Raw genomic sequence first — 22,862 nt, 5'->3', positions numbered from 1 at the left:
CCTTTGGTTTTTTTGTAACCTGCTTTTAAGAGGAAGGTTTTGAATGCTTGCCTCCGCCTTAGAGCTTGGTGGGGGTGTGTTTACTTCCGTAGTATTTCTCATGTTTGTGGCTGTGCATAGCTTACAGTTAAATATGCTGGGTTTGCAAAGACATGCCCAGAGAGCAGCATGGCCGGGCATCATGAGATTCCTCTCCGTGTGAATGTTAAAGGTTTTATGATGATGGAGTTTGTCCCTCTGTTGCATCTTTGCTCTGTAAAATCCCTAGTTGGAAAGTTTGCAGGAAAATCTGAACGGTCTGTTCCACGTCAGTGGAACTGCTTTTGAGGATCAAATGATGTCATGTCCTGACTCCATTCCCACTCTCTGATCCATAGTGTCCTGCAACTTTTCCTGTATATGTTAGAATGTCGATCTCATTGGATTAAAGTAACCTTCTGATGTCAAATGGTTTGACCAGTGCCTTCCAAACACCTGTTATGCACTTGTCTTTTGGTTTGTACATTTACCTTCCAGCCTGATCTGAGGTTTGCATGTGTATGCTTTGATTACTGTAGATTGGACTCACTGCTTATCTCCACTTTGAGGCTAATAAGCTCTTACAGTATGTGAAGTGGTTGCCATATGGATATTTGAACCAAATTTCATACTGAGCTTTACAATAGCTGAATGTTAGTAAGCCAAAGAGTGAAAAATTTAATTTTATATGAAACATCTTATTTTCTTTGTTACTGGAGACAATTCTGAAAATACGACTCAAAAGGGAATAGGTCACATAAATTTTGAAATTTAGTTTTTCTTTTGATAAATATAATTCTACAAACAAATTACATCAGGTATGTCTGTATTTGCAAGGATCATTCCTACATATTAGCAGAAATTACAGGCAAATCTTGTGTTGGCTGTTCCTAGTCTGAATACAGATTCATACATTGCTCTATTTATTCCTGAAAGAGTTTTACACATTTAACAATCTCTCTTGTGATGCAGCTAGCTATAAAAAATATGTTTCCAGTGGATGGAAAAGCTAATCTGCAGGCTTGAAAAGAGGGCTTTTGTCTGGGATAGAGATATAGAAGCTACATCTTCATCATTGAGCATAGTTTTAGCTGATTTTTTATAGAATCATAGAATTTGGGGTTGGAAGGGGCCTTTAAAGATAATGTAGTCCAAGCCCCCATGTTGTCACAAGGATCATATAACCTGGGGACTTGGCCTGTGGACAGTGTTACCTTGTTCATACTGCCAGATGACACACTACTGTAATCTTGATTGACAAAAAGTGAGATCTGCTTAGCTTAAAGCAGCTATCTGTGTGCATTTCTCAGTTCAAAACCACACACAGAAGAGAAAAAGCATTCGAACACTGCTTTAAAAAAGTAAGTGCTATTAAAAAAGACATGCATCTTTGTCAAATCTTAAGTAATATTGAAACAAAACACTGTCGTTAGCCCTAATCTGCTTCATGGACAAGTCTTTTCTGCTTGTACCTCTTCTGTTTGTTTGTGGGTTTTTTTCTTGAATGTTTGGTCTTTTTGCAAAGCTACTTGGGATAACTTGTGTGGCAAAGTATTTTGCTTTTAAGCATTCATCTAGTGTGGATGTTTTTCTTTTGCAAAGGTGCAGGCTGTTTTTTGATATCCTGTTAGATTATTTTGGTAGGACCTGAAGTGGAATTTCTGACTCATCTTCATGCAAGAAGTACCACAGTAAGAGTAAGAGATGCAGAAGTTGAAACTGACAGGAAAACATTTTTGAACATGAAATGTTTTTCAAAATCCATTTGCGTCCATCAGTGATTGTTAAGCCAGAATATCTCTGGCAGGTAAAAGAGGAATGAGTTTTGAGAAGGAGTTTTGAGTGACATAGTTTCATCTCATGGCAAAACATCACAAATTATTTCAATTTCTGCACAGTGAGCCATGCTCCTTCATTCTGCCTAAAGATATGTGTGTGTGTGTGTGTGTGTGTGAGAGTGTGTGTGAGAGTGACAGAGCAACTGGTACAGTTGGTTCAGAGGTGAATTTTGTCTGTTGGACATTACTGCATTTCCTTAGTTTTATGGTTCCTTGAAGCAGTTTTCTTCCAGTGGTTCAGAGGTAAATTTACTTACAGAAGTGCAGTGTTGAGAGGTGTTAGATCAGACCCTTTTGGCAAATTACAATGCCTTATTAAGGCTTGTAGGTGTTTTTTTGAGAATTGCCCCAAGGCTGCTCTGAAGGCCATAATTTTGTGCTGGTACAGGTGGAAGAGTCATTAGACTGTGCTGCAGCCTCATCTTGCCAGCAGCATTAGTCATCTTAGGGATTAGTATGAGTACACTTAGGAGCCTGTAAACAAACCAATACGTAGACAGAGTTGCTCTAGAATTACAGGATGAATTTGGGGGGGGCTGTAATATGTAGAAGGTCAGGCAAGATGGTTTACTGGTACACTTGGTCCTAAGAAAATACCTGTGTGCATGCATTCAGACTAGTGCTTACCTTTCAGAAATGACAGCATAAGAGTATTAACTCAGAAAGCTGTTTTGTTCTTCAAGTAGTGAAAAGTGCCTTCTTGACCATAACTAAAGTGTTATATTGGTACAAGTGGTGCACTGTACTTTTGTACCCTGTGTGTTTGCATGGCAAGTTTTTGGCAGCAGGAGGCTACAGGGGTGGCTTCTGTGAGAAGATACCAGAAGCTTCCCCCATGTCCGACAGAGCCAATGACAGCTGGCTCCAAGACGGACTTGCTGCTGGCCAAGGCCGAGCCCATCAGCAATGGTGGTAGCGCCTCTGGGATAACAGATTTAAGAAAGGGAAAAAACAGCTGCTGCACAACAGCAGCCAGAGAGGAGTGGGAATACGTGAGAGGAACAGCTCTGCAGACACCAAGGTCAGTGAAGAAGGAGGGGGAGGAGGTGCTCCAGGTGCCGGAGCAGAGATTCCCCTGCAGCCCGTGGTGAAGACCGTGGTGAGGCAGGCTGTCCTCCTGCAGCCCATGGAGGTCCACGGTGGAGGAGATATTCACCTGCAGCCTGTGGAGGACCCCACGCTGGAGCAGGTGAATGCCCGAAGGAGGCTGTGACCCCATGGGAAGCCCATGCTGGAGCAGGCTCCTGGCAGGACCTGTGGAACCGTGGAGAGAGGAGCCCACACAGGAGCAGGTTTTCTGGCAGGACTTGTGACCCCGTGGGGGACCCACGCTGGAGCAGTCTGTGCCTGAAGGACTGCACCCTATGGAAGGGACCCACACTGGAGCAGTTTGTGAAGAGCTGTAGCCCGTAGGAAGGACCCATGTTGGAGAAGTTCATGGAGGACTGTCTCCCGTGGGAGCGACCCCACGCTGGAGCAAGGGAAGAGTGTGAGGAGGAAGGAGCGGCAGAGACAACATGTGATGAACTGATGGCAACCCCCATTCCCCGTCCCCCTGCACTGCACGGGGAGGAGGAGGTAGAGAATTTGGGAGTGAAGTTGAGCCTAGGAAGAAGGGAGGGGTGGGGGGAAAGTGTTTTTAAGATTTGGTTTTATTTCTCATTACTCTACTCTGATTTGATTGGCAACAAATTAATTTTCCCCAAGCTGTGCCTTTTTTGCCCTTGATGGTAGTTGGTGAGTGATCTTTTTGTCCTTATCTTGACCCAAGAGCTTTTTGTTACATTTTCTCTCCCCTATCCAGCTGAGGAGGGGGAGTGATAGAGCGGCTTTGGTGGGCACCTGGCATCCGGCCAGGATCAACCCACCACACCCTGGTAGTAAAAGAAGAATCCATTAATATCATCTTCAAATGTGGTTACATGGAAGTTACATTCTTTTGGTTAGGAAACATTGCATGGGAACAAAGATACTGGAGGCGTAGTTTCACTTAACAATTCCAGTCTAAAATAGCAGTCATTCAGAAGTCTGTTTTTAACTGAATTATGGTAATGCGATTCTTGGAAATTTTTCAGTGCCAACAGATTAATCGTAGCAAATGTCTAATGATCCCGTGATATGAAATTCACAATATATTTAGGAGTAAAAAATGGAGTTTCTAAATACCCTTTAAAGAGGTTAGATGCCAATTTTCCCTCTTTTTTTCACCCCAAGACTTCTTATTTTTCTTTATACCTTATATAGTTTTGTTATGATTCTTAATGCATTTGAAAAAAATATTTTTAAAGGCAAAAATACCAGGACACTTGCAAAGAAAGTGAAAGCAAAACATAGCCCTGGGTTTAATAATAAGCAAGTGTCATTGACTCTTATGTCTTACTTATTTTTGCAAGATTAAGGAGTCCAAACACTAATGTGAAGAGTAAAGAAGAATTTAAATTAAACAATCAAAATATACACCACTGGCAAGGTTTTAAAACTGAATGCCAGATCTTCAGCTAGATTACTTGCAACTATTTGAATGAGAGATAATTGCAGAAGGCACTATTGTGAAGCAAGTCTTGCCTTCTTAATATACCCTGTGTCTTGTATTCCCCTTCTTTTCTGCTGCCTCTCCACCCTCCCTTCTTGCCTTAAGTTCTTCTGTCTCCTGGTCCTCTGGATGTTTTTTCCCAAGCTCATGTTTGCTCTTATTACATGAACAAATGAGCATTTTGTTGGTAAGGTCAATTCTGATCTTTCAGCTGCACCAAGTTGTCATAGTAATGTATATCTAGCTTGAACATAATGGAAAAATTCTTCCTTGTAAGGCTAGTGCAAAATCAGAACAGGTTGCCCAGAGAGATGGTGGAGTAACCCATCTGCAGAGGGTTTTGAGGTTTGGCCAGGCAAAGCCATGACCAACACGGTCTGGTATTGGCATTAGTTCCACTTTGAGGAGCTGGTTGGTCTGGATGATCTCCAGTGGTCACTTCCAATCAACATTCTTCTGACTCTGTGAGTTTGTAAGAACCATCTGAGTGTGCAAGCTGGTACCAGAATATACTGGTTTCTCAAATATTTCATCTGTGTCCATAATGGTTTTGTCTTTCCTTTTCTTTATCTTCCCTGTCCCACTAGTGTAAAAGCATCAGAGAGAAAATATTCCCATGTGATTAAAAGAGTGAACATAAGTTAGAAATTATTAATGATATCATCAAACAAATGTTTCTGTGGAACTGCTCTGGGGCTGCCCCTGACTTAGCTGCAGCCTGAGCGAATCTGTAGGACAAAATGTTTGGTAGCAAGGACCTAATGTACAGCCTTACGCACATTTGAGGAGTTTTACTATCATGTTGTCTCTGGACTGGCCCTGTGCCTGAATGCTCACCAGTAGATTGAACACATTAGGTGCACTCCTGGACCTCTCTTCTGCCAGCTGATTGTTTGAAAGAAATCCATTATGTGATCTCCAAGTCTGCTCGGCAGTGTGCCCTGAAGTGCAGTGTGTGGGGACCATCAGAAGTTGCCCTCCAAAAGTGTACTTTGGATTCAAACTAAAACACAAATGTAGATGACTCACTCTGAGAAACTGGCTCTGACAAGTGTAGAAGGCAATCTATTTACTCTTGCAAGCTGCAGATATTGGGTTTAGTGCTCCTCCCTTCCCCTTCTCTTCCTCTCCCTTCCCTTTTTTCCAAAGTTTTTTCCCCTATAATTGGTAAGAGTCAGAAGTTCAGAGACTTTCAGAAAAGCTAAAACCCCAGTCGTAGGTCTGAAAGAGCATACAGTGTTTTCCCAGGACTGACAGATTTTTTTAATGGTGTGCTTGCTTTAATCAAATTTTTTAAACATTACTTCAGTTTGTAGTGACTCACTTTTAGTTCCAGAGCTTGGATGTTGTGTATTTGAGCTCAGGATCTGCACGAGTAACTGTCTGCAGAAACTGGCCATTTCAAAAGTCTTGAAACTTGACCATTCTAAATTCCAACTGTTGACCGGTTGCTTTTGTACATAAAAATTGTTCTATTCAGGTAACTGATTTAACATCTTTAGAAGGGTGTGGCAGAAGAGCCTTTTGGACTCTTTAGTTTTCAATAGCTGTTATAACAATGCCAGAGTCCCACAAGACTGTAAGGAAGTTTACGTTGTGCTAATATTTTAAACAGTAAAGTGAATGACTGGGTACTTGTAGCGTGCCAGTTTAACATCAGTCCTATGTAAGATAATGGAATGGATGTTGTGGGTTGACAAACTTGGAAAATTGCAGGTCTTTCTAAATGGTTTATGCTGCAGTTCAAGCAAGCAAAAGCTTACGGGGTCATAATGGTTTGTGCTTTTTAAGAGGTCAGATTTACTGATCACCGTGGGTTTTCACAACTTTTATAGAGCTAAAAGCTTTACTTGTCCAGAGAAGTCCATGTAAATTAATACCAACAGTAGCCATCTGCCTGACTGATTTGAAACACAGTGTCGAATTCTGTAATAAAGTGGTAATTGTAATATAATCCTGTAGCAACCTGCAGAGCCGTGAGAAATATATAATTTCTTTATTACTTTCATCACTTTTTAAATCCACTTCCATATTTAAAGCTAATTCAGTGGCTTCCTACCTTCATTTTAAAGCATGTTGCCATGAGAGAGATCACATCCTCAGTACTTTTTGTCCTGAATTTAAGAAATTAAAACCAAAATGTGCTGTCGTATAGCAAAGAAATGGGAAATTTGTATGTGCGTGCTTATAAGGTCACTTATACAAAGGTCAGGTATTTGAAGAGAGGTCCAAACCATTCCTTTCCCTGATGGATAGCAGAGACCAGACCAGCATGACTTTTAATTTCAGTAAAATACCACTAGAGAATTGAGCCTTAAATACCACACTTAAGCTTGGATGTCAGAAATGAAAGACGTTCTATTGTAGGAGGGGTGATCCTTCCTTGTAAAGGAATAATAAGATAAAGCAGAATAACTTTAAATATACCATTCCCTGGCATTATAGAATCCTTCTTGTCTAGGTTTTATGGAACACTTAAGAGGCATCTTATTTTCTCTTTGTGAAAAATAATAAAGAAAAATAATTAGGGCTTCCATTTTCTGGAGAAAAAGGGTCATGACTGTCTTTGAAATACATTGCCTTAATAATAACTTCTGAGGAGAAGTGAAAGGAGCCATTGACTCTCAGACTGTCTTCAAGCAAAAAGAGAAAAATGTTAACAGATGAATATCTAAATATTTCAATTAGTTCAAGTATTGAAACATTTCAGGATAGTACTGTTCTTCCTGTAAGTTTATTCATGTGAAATGTATTCTACCTTACAGCTGCCCTTTTAGTTGCTGCTTTTCTCTGCTATAATTCCACTAATTGGACATGTTAGTAATGTAAAAAGATTTGATAAGGTTAAGAATGCATAATAAAATATTTTAAATGGAATATACTCTTCTACTAAAATCTTAGTATTGCTATATAAAAAGAGAAGATGGAGTAACCTACTTTTACAGAAATGTGAGCCATCTAAAGTTTTTTTAAAGTCAGTTCTGTTTGGAAGGGAGACAAAAGCACTGGGGGGGCACGGGGAACAAATAATTTAAAAAAGAAAACAACTGCCACCCTACATGTGTTTAGAACAACTTTTATTTATGTTCTGTTTCACTTATGACTGCATCTTTAAATGCTGTTACACTATATCCTTTTTTCCCATTGTCTGCATTTATTACTTGGACTGGTTTGCTTGGAGGTTCTAGCTGTAAAGGTTGTATAGGGATGTGAAAAGTGTGTTTGGGTGACTACCCTCAATTTTCTTTGTTTTCTTCTGAACTCTATCCTGTGTAATTGTGTTCTGGTAAGTTTTTTTTCTTGGTGGATAGAGACTGGCAAGTGTATGGAAGGCTTTGTGGTTTTGACAGAATCCATCTGGTTTTGATTTTCGTGATCTGCCAACAGTGTGTGATCTGGTTAACTTGATTAGCATCAACCGATTTATTTATTTTTTCCTTAGCATGATGCGACCCCTGTGGCTGTAACCAGGCATCACTCCCATCTCCCTTGCTCAGACTAATTTCTGAGCAAGCTGCTGTTTGATAGACAGATCTGAGGACCCTGAGCTGTGGACAGTGCAATTACTAATACTCTTCAAGTTCTGTTCTGAGCTGTAGATGTGGGGAAATGCCAGCCTTCATTAGGGTTTAATTATGTCTGGGGAACAGATTTCATGTGTAGTCGCCTTGGAGCAGCCAGTTCCACTAACAGAAATGTGCTTGTGCTGAAAAGTAGGTCTCAGTCAAGACCTTCCTCAGTGCAGAGAAAAGAAAGTGATGTTGATGTTGTCCCTGTTTGAATAACTAACCCTTTCCTCATCAGCTCTGGGGAGAAGCACAGGGTGTATCTTGCTTCCTAAGTCACTGAAGGTGGAGAAATTCTTGATGTTTCAGGCTAGAAAAAACTTTGCTGTTGGGGAGCCTGGAACAGGCAGACAGGTCTGGTGAGGCCAGTCAAATGCAGGTAGGTGCTGATCTAGCCAGAAAGGCCTCTTGCAGCTGAAAATCTGGTGTGTAGTTCCTAATGGTGCATCTACTCTGTGCTGACAAGTGGCCGCAGCATTTCAGAAAGGTCATAACAGTGGAAAATGTGCTTGAGAATTTTTTCTGTAATCACTCAGGTCAATGCTTGGGAAGTAAATGTAAGACATCCTTCCATGTGGTTTTGGAGAGGAGCTTGGAGCTGTCTTTACAGCATAGCACTGTAACACTGTTGCAGATCTGTGAGAAAATGCAAGTGGCAGATCAGTTTTCCTTCAAGCCTTTGGAAACTCTTGAGCTGGTCTGTGCAGCTTTGGGTTTTTTTAATGTGGACTGAATCAGCAGCTTGTCCTTGAAATAGAAGAAGTAAAAGGATCTGCAGGTGTTATTAGAACTTGGTGGTTGGAGATTGGGCTTACTATGTGGGCTAAAATGGCAACAGAAAATACAGTAGAAGAGAAAGCTGTCCATGTAGGGGGGAGAAAAAAGTTAATTTTAACCTCCTGTAACCTACGTCTATGCATTCCTACTTCCTCCCTCCTCCTTTGCATCTGTTGTTTTGTTCCATAGGGTTTTTTTCTTGTGATTTTTTTTTTTTCCTGAGAATTAAAGTTATATAGATACAAGCTCAAATCTGTTGAAGTAGCATTTAATACCAGGAATATTGCAGCTTGAAACCAGTAAAATTTTCCTTTTTTTTGTTTTGGTTTTTGTTTTTGTTTTTGTAACTGTAAGTTTTCAGCTGTGACTATACCTGTAAATGAAATCTCTTGTTAGTGGGATTTCACTGTTTCTTCACGAGGTTTTGATAGCCTGCAGCACTTACATACTCTTGCTTACCTAATTTCTGTGAATGTTAGCAGATGTGGGCTGTGATGTCTCGCCGTCACTCAGAAAGAAGAGACAAACTAGCTAATACTTAAAACCTTTTCAATAATGTAATCCAGGCATACATCAGGTCCTTGAAAAGGAGCTTATGATATGGCATCTATAAAGTGTTAATGCAGTTGTTTTGAATGGTGAGAAGCGGATGGAAAAGAGCTGATATGCCCACCATAATCAAATACTTTGGAATTTTAGTTAATTCATCTCTCCATCTTTCTCATTCTTTCCCAGTCTGAATAACATCTCCACATCTTACATATTGCCTTTTTCAAGCCTTTCTAGAAAAAGTAATTGTCAAAAAATGTGTAGTAAAGTGTAAGTCTAATTGAAATAACAATTGAAGTAAGAGCTGTCAGTTTTGAGGCTTTTATTTTGCTAGGATGAAGGCAGCAGGGGTGGGGAGGGATTGTAAAATCTAGTGTTTTCAGTAGCTAGGTGTTACAGTTGCCAGGCAGTAGTATATTTTTAACTACATGTTATACTATGAAAGGTAAGCAAGTTCTGTACGCCATCTATCCCACCTTTCCAGCTTAACTTGGGTATAGCTCCTCTGAAACTTCTGAAATAAAATGAATTAAAGGAGGATCAGGTCTCTTACTTCTGTGCTGTCTGAGCCGTGATTGCTTTTCATGAGGGAGTATCCTTAGCTTGAAGCTGGCAGGTAATAATGAGCACCTCAGAACAAATCATTTTACTGATCATATGACAAAATCTAGGAAGTTACTGGGGTTTCAGCACTATTTCTGTACTGTTTCAGTGAGTTGATCATGTACTTTTGGATTTGGGCTTGGGAGGATAGGAAACAGATTTTTGGATCAAGATGTGTTGCTCAGTTGTCTTGCTAACTACGAGATTTGTTACAGATGCATTTAGAAAGCAAAAAAGTTATTGCTTAGGTGTCCTAGAGGCTCTTTTTCCCTTCATATTTGTACTATACTGCTACTTTAGCCTTTTTTCTTTGAAACAGTCTCTCTTGGAAACAGTATTCTGCAACTGGTTGCTCTCAGCTGAAGGAAGCTAATTAGACTAACAGACTAACTAGCTGAACTTTACTGTCATTTAACTTGGTTTTCCTGAAAGCTGCATATTTGCTGAAGAGCCTTCTCTCACATTGTAGCAGACCCTTCTTTTCTTGAAGTGGTCTCAACACTATCCAAATGTTTCTGTATGCCTGACACAACCTGTGGCTTGATTGCATTAAAGAATTCAAAAATCTAGAGTTTAACTCATTTGAAAAGTTTGCTTTCTATAACAAAATTGATAAGCTTGATTTTCCCTTCACGGTATCATTTCAAGTTATTAAATCAGGAGGACTAAGTGACTCAAAACTTTCAACAGATGCAGTGTTCTCAGTCTTGATTCTTGGCTGATAGGTCTTGTGTCTCGCTTATATCAAAGATATGTTGCATCAAGACTGTGCCACACTGATGAAGAATACAGCTGAGTAAGATTGTCTCAACAAGAAAGGTTGGGTGAAATCTTTGTGTGTAGGCAGAGGAGGAAAACCCAAGGGCTTTTTGGACATACTAGTTCTTACTCTCTCTGTGAGTGAAGCTTGAGGCATTCTTACTTGCCCTGAAGATAGCCATGCCCTGCAGCTTACTCGGTCATATTTTTTAGCTCTGTCTACAGTTGTTCTGTATTACACTATTAATGGCATCTGAAAGGAGATGGAAAGGGTATTGGGCTTGCTCGGTCGATTTGGTTTGATTTGTTGGGGTTATTTTGTAGCATCGGTCTAATCCCTCTTTGTTTAAATAGAGAGAAAAACATAGTTTTCATTGCTATAAAAATGTCGCTAGTGTGAAGATAACATCAACTACATTCAGAATTCATCACTGGAGAGTCAGCATTTCCCACTGTGCTCTCTGAGACAGTTCTGCCCTTTTACACAGAGAAAAAATGGTAAATTACAAACAACCATATGCTCAGATTTAGTAAAGATTCATTTTTTATAATTGTACCTATAACAGAGATTGATGCTAGTCTCACATTGTAATACTGACCTTAAATGTTGTTGTGCTTTGACATTGCTTATATACTATTTAAATTTCTCTTTCTTCTTTGGAAATGGGTTTTATTAGTAACAACAAATTAAATACCAGAGTAACAATTCCAGTGGTCAAAATTTTAAATTATCTGACCACTAATTAAAGATGCAATCCATAGTACACCCAGGAATAAAACCAGCAGTAACCTGTCAGAGAATCACAGCAGAGTGAAAGAGAACCCCAAACTTCCTTATTTTAGCTGTTATAGGACTTTTACATATGATGTTTAATCATTCTGGTTGGTGGGCGCAGTCATATTTATTCTCTCAACCAATTACAATCTGGGATTTGTGATTTATTTTTTTTAAGCATCTTTGGTCTAATGTGTCTAGTTGTTGTACTTTACTGCAGAGGTCGTCTGTGGATCCTTGTCAAGATTTTTCTCTACTGCTTTTGGTTCATCTCTTCTGTTTGAGCCATAATATCAGCTAACCTTCCTCTGGCAGCAGATGGATGGCTTCAGATACTGCCAGAGTCCCTTGCCTCTGTTTCTTGGGTAGGCAGGACTTCAGTGTTAAAAGGTGGTGGGAAGGCTCTGTTCCTTTTCTGATCGAAGCACACTCTCTCCAGTGCCCTAAAGCATGATGAGATCTGGCCTGCCTGCATTGAAGATTACTGAATGGTGTTTCTCGCTCAAGTTTAAATTTTAGTTTTGAATAAGATGGGAATTGGAAGGAGAGAAAAGTGAAATGGTTTTTGAGAGCTCATTAACTCTGGTACTGTTAGATCTGCTTACTGTTAACAAAAGTTTGGGGTTCTTTTATGTCAGGTGCAGGGTTCTCTCAGGTCCCCTTTCTTTTCATGGGGGCAGGCATGGGCCTGGAGGAAGGAGGCCCATGAGCAGGAAATGAAGGAGCTGTTGGGTTTTTTTTTTATCCTGTGTCTGTTAGGTTGGCTTCATCATTGACTGCATACTGGTCATCAGCTCTTCAGCGTGCTCACGTTCAATGGAACAGGAAACTGATTTTTTTTTTTTTTCCAGATGTTCAGTTTAATAATTAGGATGCCTACAGCTAATTATTACTTTAAAAAAAAAATTCTCATTAATTGAAGTCTTGCAAAATGCTGCTTCTTACCTGTTTTAAACCTGTATTAAAAACAGGTGGAGGTGATTTGCATAGGCAGTAAATAACTTCTGTTTCCAATAAGCTGTTAAATTTGTGAATACAATAAGTTATCTTTTTACTCCTAAAGTACTTTTCAAATCTTATGAAAAGTTGTAAAGACATTTATCAGATAAATTGTCATTTTTTTAAACTGGTCATCTATAGTTTCACCAGTTTATGTGCTGCAGTAGATGAAATGGGAATGTGCTTTTGAAGACTTGCAGCAAGGGTGAAGTTGTGTTGTCAAAACAAGTTGAAAAACAGAAGTAGGTACATAGAATTAAAAAATGGAGAGTTAAAAATGCTGTTGAGCAAAACCATGGTATGGTCCTAGTACTCTGTTATCTGTTATCAGGGGAATAATGACATTTCCAGACTCCACAAGAGAGTTGTGTGGCTTGTTCAGGTTTCTTTAGTTATGATGGCAATTCAATTTAAATAGATATTTAGGAGATAATGTAAACAATTTTTAAATTGGAAGTAGACATATTAATTCCCTGTAATCACAGGGTTAGTCTGAGATGATGTGTTTTAGGAATTCTGCTGCTGACACATGTTCACCCTTTCCACCACAGAATTTTATACCCTGGTGAGAGCCAAAGAAGATTTAGAAACAGTGGGAAACTGAAATCTGATGTATAATTTGCCTTTGAGTTACTCAGGTGCACACTACAGCTTGATCCAATTCAATTCCGTTCCAGCATGGCTTGTGTACTCTGTTCCATTATTGTTTGCTGATGTTAATACATGTTTAATTGTGTTATATATGAGGAACTTTATAACTACTCATATCTAAACAATAGATGTAATTATGTCTTCCCAAGAATTTGTAGGTTTTGTTTATTTTTCTGCTGCAGACTTAAATCCCGTGATGGTCCTGTTCTAGTAGCTCAGTGGTTCTTTGGTCATAAATTTATGGTTTTGTGTTTTTTTCATCTGTTGTGCCCAGAATTTGACTTCTTGTGTGCTTTCAGTTGTGGGGAAACCTGAATGGTAAGCCACTGAGTCTTGTGTCACAGTGCTCAATCTTTGGCTAGTTGTAGTTCTCTTGTTAGGCTCAGGACTTCTTTTAGGTGCCATGGCCAAGCTGATGTTGTAATCATGGGGTACAGCTCTCTTTTATTTTAGTAACAGTATTTCCTTACTTTTTGTTAGGAATCTGTGTAGTCTTTTAGGCTAGTTGTGGTCAGAAAAGACTGATACAGGCAGAAGCTACCCCCTTTTGAAATTTACATACCTTACTAGAAAACAAAGGCTTTTCTGTTGAACACTGAATAGTATGTGTTTTAAACTTTGCCCCTGCTGTGTTCAGCAGCAGACCTGGGACTCAGAAATGGAAGCTTCCAGGGTTATTATGAACAAAATTGGAGTAAAAGACTTTGCAGAAAGTACTAAAGGCAAATTATAGTGTTGAAATTAATGTGTTTAACTTGTTTAAAATATTACAATGATACAAGATTCCACAAGCACTTGTAGAAAATTTTGTGTGCAGAGCAATATTGTGCATGCAGCTTTTCTGCTTTATGATTACAATATTATGAGCGTTCATAGTTGTTCAGCGTCATCGGTATGAACCAATGTGTGTATGTGTGTGCATGTGGTGGGGTGTTAATGTCACTTTCCAGGTGCTGCTTTCACTGACTGGCAAGAAACATACCTTTCTCAGCTTTTTTTGTTTAAAGCTGTTTTGGATGTGCTCACCTAGCACGTGGCAGCAGAAGCAATCGGGTTTCCCAAGCAGGTTGCTGTTCAGAAAAGAGAGAGTTGTCTAACACAGAAGAGGTGGGGAATTCTCTCTAAGGGGGCATTGCATATGCTGTTAAATTCTCAGCCATTTTATACCATAGGCCCTCTTAAAAAAAAAAGAGAAGATTTTGAAGATGTGCCTCAATGACATATGTTTGCTAAAAGACTGTTGGTTTTTGAAAGGTAGCTTGTATTCATATGTCTTGTTGAGATAACTGTATCTGTACAAGTGAAACATTGGTGTATTGCTGGAGTCTGGAAAAACATAGGTGCTTTGTGAAATTTCTCAGAGAACGTGCCAAGACAACTTGCGCTTGGGCTGGGATGCCTTTGCAAATTCAGTCAGAGGTCTCTCTGCTTCTAGTGTGACTGGGAGTTATGGGTAAATATGTTCAAAGAATAGTTATTTTTTATGGAAGACATGGGTAGATATGTCCAAAGTTTTTTAGGGAAGACAAAACTGTTTTTGCTTACACGTTCAACTGGCATACTAACTTTCCTCTTGCAAAAGTTCTGCAAAATATCGAGAAACCAGTTATGCTTCTTATAAATGACAAGGTTAATTCAAAAAATATGTGTATGTAAATATCCCTTGCAATGATACAGGCTGGGGCTGATGGGGCCAAGGAGCAGCTCTGGGGCACTGTCCCAGGCAGCAAAAAAAAGGGACAGTGGCAGCTGGGGCAGTGTGAGCAGGACACAGCCCTGAAAGCCAGGGGAAGGCAGGGACTGTCCCCCCTGCTCAGGGCCTGCCAGACCCCACCCACCTGGGTACTGCCTCAGCTTTGGATGCCTGATACAAGAATGACACTGATAAACTGGTGGGAGGTGAGGGGAGGCCACTGAGACAGTGGGGCTGGAGCCCTTGTCCGGCAAGGAGAGGCTGCAGGACTGGGGCTTGTTTAGCTGTGAGGAGGGATGGCTTCATGGTCACCCAACAACAGACCAGGGGGTGGAGGAGATGCAGCTGGGCTCTTCACAGTAGTGTACGGTGGGAGGGTGGGTTAGAGACAGCTGGTACATGCTGAAACAGGGGAAATTCAGACGGACTATAAGGAAGAAATGTTTTCCCTACAAGGACAGCCCAGCAGTGGAGCCAGGGCCCAGAGAGCTTGTGCCATCTGCAGCCTTGGAGGGTATCAAGTCCCAACCGGATAAGGTCCTGAGCAGGGCTTGGAGTGGTGACCTCCTGTGGTCCCTTCCTAACTGACTTATCCAGTTATCCTATATGTGACAAAACCAGTATGGATGTGTGTGTGTGTAGGTGTAGTCTTGGTTCCAGATGTCACACAGCTTTGTTTTGAGACAGTAACTGTAGCACACAGGCTTATTGAGAGTGTGATCTTTTATTCCAAAAAGTCAGGATTAGACAGTGGAAATACAATTCACAGTGCTCTTACAAAGTAAACTCTAAAAGGCATATTTGGAATAATAAATGAAGAGCTTCATTTCTGCCTGCATGCACAAGAAAGCAAACAATTATACATCTGGACTTGGGAAACAAACAACAAACCAAATTGGAATCTGAACACTCGCGTTTTCACCTTTTCTTATTGCATGTCTTTTCCTGAGTAACACTGGGCATGGATGTTGTGGTCTTGCTCTGAGATGATAGTATGCCCTGTGGTGATGTTTTTAATACTTCTTTTTTTAATATAAAGTAGCAGAGAAAAATCCTTAGACTTCCAGCTTTTTCTTTATGTTGCTTGAGAAATATGTGGAGATGTTTAATTTTTTTACAGGCAAGAATGTAGGTTAACCTTCAGCAAAGACCTGGTTGCAGTAGTAATCAACCTCTGATTTCTCTGTTTTGGAGACAGATTCATCCATCAAGTCCTGAGTGCAAAGCTAAGAGTGCTTACAAAGCACTTTCCCACATATATTTGATTACTGGAGCACAGCTGCCCTTCTGGGTAATTAATGTGAGAGCATAATATCTTTCAGATGGGTGCTGTGCCTTTATTTCCAAGGTCAAATGACCTCTCTTGCTTATATTCTCTTCTGTCTATGGCATTTTATGTAGGTTATTGATTTTTGTTTGCTTGCTGGAAATAAAGTGCTTCTTGAAGGCCTGGTGAAAAAAATCAGGTGGACCTTATATTTGCTTGAGGGAATTGCTACTAAGAATAAAAAAATGTGGTTTTTAGTAGTCTTCCAGCTACCATGTATGAAAAGGGATTTAGCCCCCAACCTTAATAGGTGGTTCTTTAAATTACTGTCCTAAAGACTGATTGTTAAACAGTCAGATAAATGTACTTGACTTAGAAGCTTACTTTTCATTGAAGGTCATTGAGGCTTAGGTAACCTAAGGGTATTTGTTCAGATCTACAATTATATGAAGTAAATTTATCTTCTTTTCTAACAATTAAAATGTCTCTTTTTTTTTAAATTTGAAAATAATACTTTATTGTTTGCAAAATTAAAAAGTGAAATTAAATTGAAATTATTGGAGGAAAAGCAAACAGAAGAGGACTTTTTCAGTAAAAAGCTTTAAGTAAAGCTTAAAGTTTCCTCCTCATCCCCTCAAAACACACAACCTTGAAAATTTCAGGATATCAATATTTGAAATTAACCTGAGGTCATTCTTCAAATGAGGGCAATTTCACAAGTGGAACTTTGGAAACTTTCAGTTTGCAAAAGGAAAATGTTGGGGGTCTCAGGTGGTTTTTAGCAATATTTTATATGGTTTATAATCTCTGTAACTTGTTTCTCACAGCTAGACATGTCAGCAATGCTGTCTGTCCATAGTATGCATTATGTTGTGAGCCTGTATTAAGACTTCTAAAAGAGGATCACATATTTTCAGATATTATCAGAATTTTTGTTGTTGTAAATACAGTGGCATTTGATACCTTATTTGACTTGAGGTAAAGGTAGTCTTCATGCAGCTGAATTTTGCCTTCTTTTCTAACTTGACATAATTCAGTTAAAGGTGTGGCAGGATACACGTGATAAAGATTTCAGAAAGCTGGTCATCATCCTGTGTTTATGTGTAACTATTTCTTTCTACTTGTACTGCCCTTTTTCTGTGGGTGATGAGTGACACTTAGGTGTGAGTCAGGGGCTACTTTGAGTGCAACAGATTTAAGGTAGAATTTTTAAACAGTCCTCTCTTTTAGCCTAATTCGGCCTATGTGTAAAGCAATGGAAATTTTATAACTGACTTCAATGGAAGCAGGAAATCCTGCTTGGGAAGGACTTTTCAAAGGGCTGTTATGCCTTGGCATCTTCACCCTTCTTTTTGTGGGCTTAAAATGGAAAGCTCTCCAGTACCGTTGTTCTTGTTTACTTCAATAATATGTCATATGTTGCAGGGAGGAGAGTGTTTGGTTTGTTAGTTCTGGCACACACCTGCATACACACCTGTATTCTGACCATTCTTTCCTGATGTCTTGGAAGTCTTAGCTGGAAAAGACCTTACCTTGTCACTGAAGGCTTCTTACTAACATACCTTCTTTAGCTGGAAAAACAAACTGATTTTTTTCATAGTTATTTTGAAAAAGGAGTAGTTTGTGTAGAACTTCTTTATCTGTTCAGTTAATGTGATTTATTAGCTATTATTTTACAACTGCATTTTTTATATACTGTATGATATACATTTTTCTCCCTTGTGATGAGGGTGGGAAAGGCAAGTCTTAGAGCTTAAACACAGCATGCTAGATTTGTAAAAGCTATGTGTGAACTTTTTCTGAAAATGAATAGATCTGTCTGGAACAAGGGCCAAGATGTATTTTGTTGCCTTTTTTTTCTAAGGACTCCTAAGTTTTAAAGGCTAAAAGATTACATGTGACAAAGACAAGGAGTGTTTGGTGAGCTGGAAGGTGCACCCACTAGATTTGCCATGGAAGTATAGCACAAATAACTCCCACCTAGCCTTGCCTCACTGTCAGCTTTTCTCATAGAGGGCAACTGAAATTACTGTTGCTTTCTCATCACAGAAAGTTATTCCCACTACACTTTTGCACAGAGCTCATTTAATCAGCGAAGTGTCACCTGAGCCTCCTTGCCTCAATTCAGTCAATTTGGCTCAAGTTCTATTTTACATTCATGTTAGTTTTTTTAATTGGTAATTGACACATGCTTTTATAGATCCTTCAAGTTAGAAGTCTTCCAGCAGGGACCATTTCTTACAGTACTTACCAATAAGTCACAGGCTAGAGCTGTATTTTACTTATGTATATATGGTTTGACTTAGGGACCTAACAGGACATAAGATGTCCTTTTTATGACACTACATTTTTAAAACATAGGACAAAGTTCAAAATAGCTGAAGCTGCTACATAAAAAATGAAACCTTCTGAGCTAGATAGGCCTGTTTGCTCTATGAAACTTGTAGAAGCTAATCTCTATTCTTACGGAGTTTACTTGTCTCTGTAGCCTGCATATTTATTATTATTGGCAGACCTCTCTAGTAATTTTATCATCTTTTGAGATTTTTACTCAAAGTCAGCAAGGCTAAGATGCCTCACTAGTCTCAGTGTGGTCATGGTTATGAATATTAGTAATGTCTTAATGTTTTAGGAAAGATGTTTGGTGCAGAAGCCATCTTAAGTGATTATAGATACGTATTACCTTACCATGAAGGTAACTATGTTGTATCTAGCTGTCATGTGCTTCTCTAGGGAAAAGGAACAGGTGCTTCAGATACCCTGAGAGTGCATTTCTATTTCTGATGATTTTTTTTAAGGGCATAGGGTGACTAGCTCAGCTTGAAGTACCATACTGAAGAAGTGTAGTATGCATAGCTGTCATGTATCTGAGCAATTGCAGGCTCCTGTGATGGGACTGAATCTCTCATTTTACATTACAGCATCCTTCCTTTGCACCAAGTTAGTGAGCTGTAGGGAGAGCGGTGGAGCAAAGGTGGAATATTTCTGTCATATCTCTACCATGGATGAGCCCCTGGCAAAAGTTACCTGTTCTAACATGCACCTGCCAACATCATCAAAATGCCACAGCAGTCCATAGAAACATCTCCAAGGAGTTGCTTGGAAATGATTCTTCCACAAAGAATTTGTCCATAGAAGTGAGAAGTGCAGTCTGCAAAGGGATCATTGTTGATTGTTGCTGTTGGAGATCATTTGCATGGGAGGTCATACTGTTGTGCTGGCTATCATCCAACTTCAGAGCTGATGAAGTCAAATGTTTGTCTGCTGGGGAAGGGTGCCTTCTGTTGCTTCTGTTTATTGACTCCACTTTTTTTTAAGAGTAACGTCAGAGGTTTTTTTTATTTCTTTCCAGCTGTGATAGACAAAATGTCAATAGAATAAGTGACCTACCCACCAGAACTTGCCATGAACCATTTGGTTGGACCGCCTGAGGGGGAGGTAAGTGAAGAGCCAGCAAAAGGAGCAGTGAACGAGTCAGTGGAGGCTGACCTGGAGCACTCAGAGGTGGAAGAGGAACAGCGGTATGCAACTCACTACTCAATGCATACAAACAGCAGCCAAGGGGGCCTGTCTGGGCAGGAGGAGGAAGGGATGTTAGCTCGGTCAGCCAGCACTGAGAGTGGTTTCCACAATCACACGGATACTGCAGAAGGGGATGTGATAGCCACAGTGGAGGACACTTATGACACAGAGAGAGTTCAGGAAAATGAGGATGAGAGCGCATATGCGGTGCAGTATAGGCCTGAGTCTGAGGAGTACACGGAGAATGCCGAGGCTGAGCATGGCGAGGCCATTCATAATCGAACATTGCCCAATCATTTACATTTCCATTCCATCGAACACGAGGAAGCCATGAATGCAGCCTACTCAGGTTATGTCTACACACATCGGCTCTTCCACCGAGGAGAGGATGAACAGTATGCTGAGCCTTATGCTGACTACGGACTGCAGGAACATGTGTATGAGGAGATAGGAGATACACCAGACCTCGATGTTAGGGAGGGGATCCAACAGTATGAGCGGGAGAGGGAGGAAGACGACAATTACCGCAAGGAGGCACTTGGTGCCCGCCTTCACCATTATGATGAACGGTCTGATGGAGAGTCTGACAGCCCTGAGAAGGAGGCAGAGTTTGCACCCTACCCAAGAATGGATAGTTACGAACAAGAGGAGGACATTGATCAGATTGTAGCAGAGGTGAAGCAGAGCATGAGCTCCCAGAGCTTAGACAAGGCAGCTGAAGACATGCCAGAGGCGGAGCAGAGTTTGGAGCATGGTCATGCTCTTGCCGGTGGTGGGCATGAAAGTAATGGCCAGCTCCCAGCTGGTTCTCGAGTTACATCCAGCTCAGGAGAATCTGTACAGAGGTACAGCAAGGAAAAGAGAGATGCAATTTCACTGGCCATCAAGGATATTAAAGAGGCTATTGAGGAAGTGAAGACAAGGACCATCCGTTCTCCTTATACCCCTGATGAACCTAAGGAGCCTATCTGGGTCATGAGGCAGGACATCAGTCCAACCAGGGACTCTGACGACCAGAGGCCACTAGATGGAGATGTGAGTATACAAAGCTTTCAGCTCTCAGGTTATGTATGTTTCGTTCCTTTGTGGCATACGTGGCAGTGAAGGCGGGTGCATTGTGTTCTTGTTCTGTGACTCATCCTTCAGTAAAGTAGTGCTGTGTGTGTTTTCAATTTGTACTCCAGAGAGCATGTAAGAGGTAAGCATGTGCATTATCAGTGGGCCAAATTTTTCTTTATGAAGCACTGCTGACCCCAGTTATACTGTACAAGAATTTGTCACATAAAGCTCTTCACTTGTTTTTTCTGAAACAAATGCTGTTATATTTTTTACTGCCATGGGGTATTTTAGAATAGCTACCGAACACTTTGTTTTCTATTATCTGTTCTTGTGTGTTTCTGTTAATTCTGGGTTTCTAAGTTTCATTTTCTGTCATATAACAATCCTAACAGTTCCATCAGAAATCTGTTAATATTCTTTATGGTGGTATCATAGATCACATTCATATTCCAGAAAAGTTGCAGGTTTTTTGTCCACTTGCAGGCTCTAGAAATGTGTTACGAACCTCAGTATATTACATTATGACTGCAAAGTGTATTCACTCTCTAGCAACCTAAGTATTGAAGGCCATCATTCACATTTACAGCATCAGCATTTCTGAAATTCTGTACTTTTGGCATGAGGCTTAGCTTGGATTAGAATCAGTTCCCAGTTTGTGGTTCCAGCTGCTTGTGTGATAATCTTTACTTGAAGCTTTATGGGGTTTCTGCATTTCTAATAAAATAAACTCATAAACAACTGTTAACTGCATTAAATTTATGCCTGATACAAAAAGAACTGGTAGGCTAAATTTACTGGCCAAAAATAGTTTATCATATGGACCCATGCTATTACTTCAAGGATAACTGCACTGCAAACATCTGCTCCATCCTCTTTATTGCTGTGGAATCTTTTTTGTAACCTTTGGTTTTTTGGAAGAACACCAAAAATAGAACTTTTTGTGTGTTGTCTGGTGTTTCAAGCTGAATTACTGTAATGTTCTAGGAATGCATCAGAACTAGCCAAAACACCTCAAGCTCTGCAAAGGGAACTCACATGGTGAAAAAAGATCATATGCCATGTAGACCTATGACAGGCTTCTGATTTTTTTTATCTGCCTTCAGAACGATTACAAATGGGAAGAGATTTTTGGAGCATGGTGTTTGAGTTGCTGAAAAAACATGCAAGCTGATTGAGACATGTAGCTTCCAGATTTTATTTTCCCTTGAAAACTGTTGGAAACACACAGTGATGAGTATGTTTGGGTGGGTTTTTTGTTTCTTCATAGTTTCATTGAAGCTTTTTTTTTTTAAATCTATATTGCAAAAATTACGGAGTTGATTAGCAGTCAAGTGGAGGGCTAAAGCAATCTGCCCATCTACATGGGAAAACAATTATTTTTAACTTCTTTAAAAATTTCCAAAAACTGTAATTATTTCTCTCCCCTTTTTCAAATAGATCACATTACTCTTTTGCTCTACATTTTGTTCACCATATTGTCTATGTATTGGCATTGTCTGGGAGGATCAGAGAACTTCCTTTTGCTCCTGATTGTCTGATTGTAACACCTAGTAACATGATGGTCTCAGTGACATTAGGCTGGGGATCCTGAGACCACTAAGTCCTTCATGAAGGTGCTCTAGCTGCTCTCCAAAATCTTGCTGCACCTTGCAGGATTTAACTTTTCTAAGGTATGCTGGTAGGACTCAGCCTGGTATGTTCATATAGTAAAGAAAACAGGTGTTTCCGTTGGGCTGTATTTACATTAGGTATTGAAGTACATAGCTGTTGCTGTTTTCTACCAAAAGTTAATTTCTCATTCAAGATTTTTCATAGCCTGTCAGATAAGAACCTGACTGAGATTTTCAGTGCTGGCTGTAATCAAAACAGTGATGTATAACGACAGTTAGTATAGCTCAGTGCAAAGATAAATGATGGTTGTAGATGTACAGACAGTCTGTGTTCTTGGAAAGAGGAAGTAAATTAAGCAAATAGTTTAGAAGATCTGTAGCAGATAGAGGGGAATAGAAAAAAGGGACTTGTGGCTGGGTAGGAATTTTGTTTTTCACTGAAGATGAGATATATATTTGTTTTATTGGATCCTTTAATTCAGATGCCAACCCATGAACGGTCTGCTTTCTTTAACAAAGCATTCCTAGAATTGCTTGGCAGTAAATTGGGCAAAATCAGGTTGTGTTGACTAAGTGACCATGAGTGATCAGTTGTAATAAAAATATAGCTGAAGCCCATTAATCTAAATGTAGATTTTTCTTC

At 39.9% G+C, this 22,862-nt stretch overlaps 1 protein-coding gene across 3 annotated transcripts in view; it reads left to right on the top strand.

Annotated features, from left to right (window-relative positions):
* Window positions 1-22,862, top strand: part of APBA1 (amyloid beta precursor protein binding family A member 1) — a 108,792-nt gene that overhangs the window by 47,542 nt on the left and 38,388 nt on the right. For all 3 annotated transcript variants that reach the window (XM_052777844.1, XM_052777842.1, XM_052777843.1), the window contains one exon: window positions 19,381-20,585. In XM_052777844.1, coding sequence (XP_052633804.1) covers window positions 19,434-20,585 — 1,152 coding nt within the window. In that variant the 5' untranslated portion in view covers window positions 19,381-19,433. The remainder of the gene's footprint in view (window positions 1-19,380; window positions 20,586-22,862) is intronic.

Source organism: Harpia harpyja, chromosome Z (assembly GCF_026419915.1).
Source record: "Harpia harpyja isolate bHarHar1 chromosome Z, bHarHar1 primary haplotype, whole genome shotgun sequence".
In the NCBI taxonomy this organism is placed as follows: domain Eukaryota; kingdom Metazoa; phylum Chordata; class Aves; order Accipitriformes; family Accipitridae; genus Harpia; species Harpia harpyja.
This window is presented reverse-complemented; position numbering and strand designations above follow the sequence as displayed.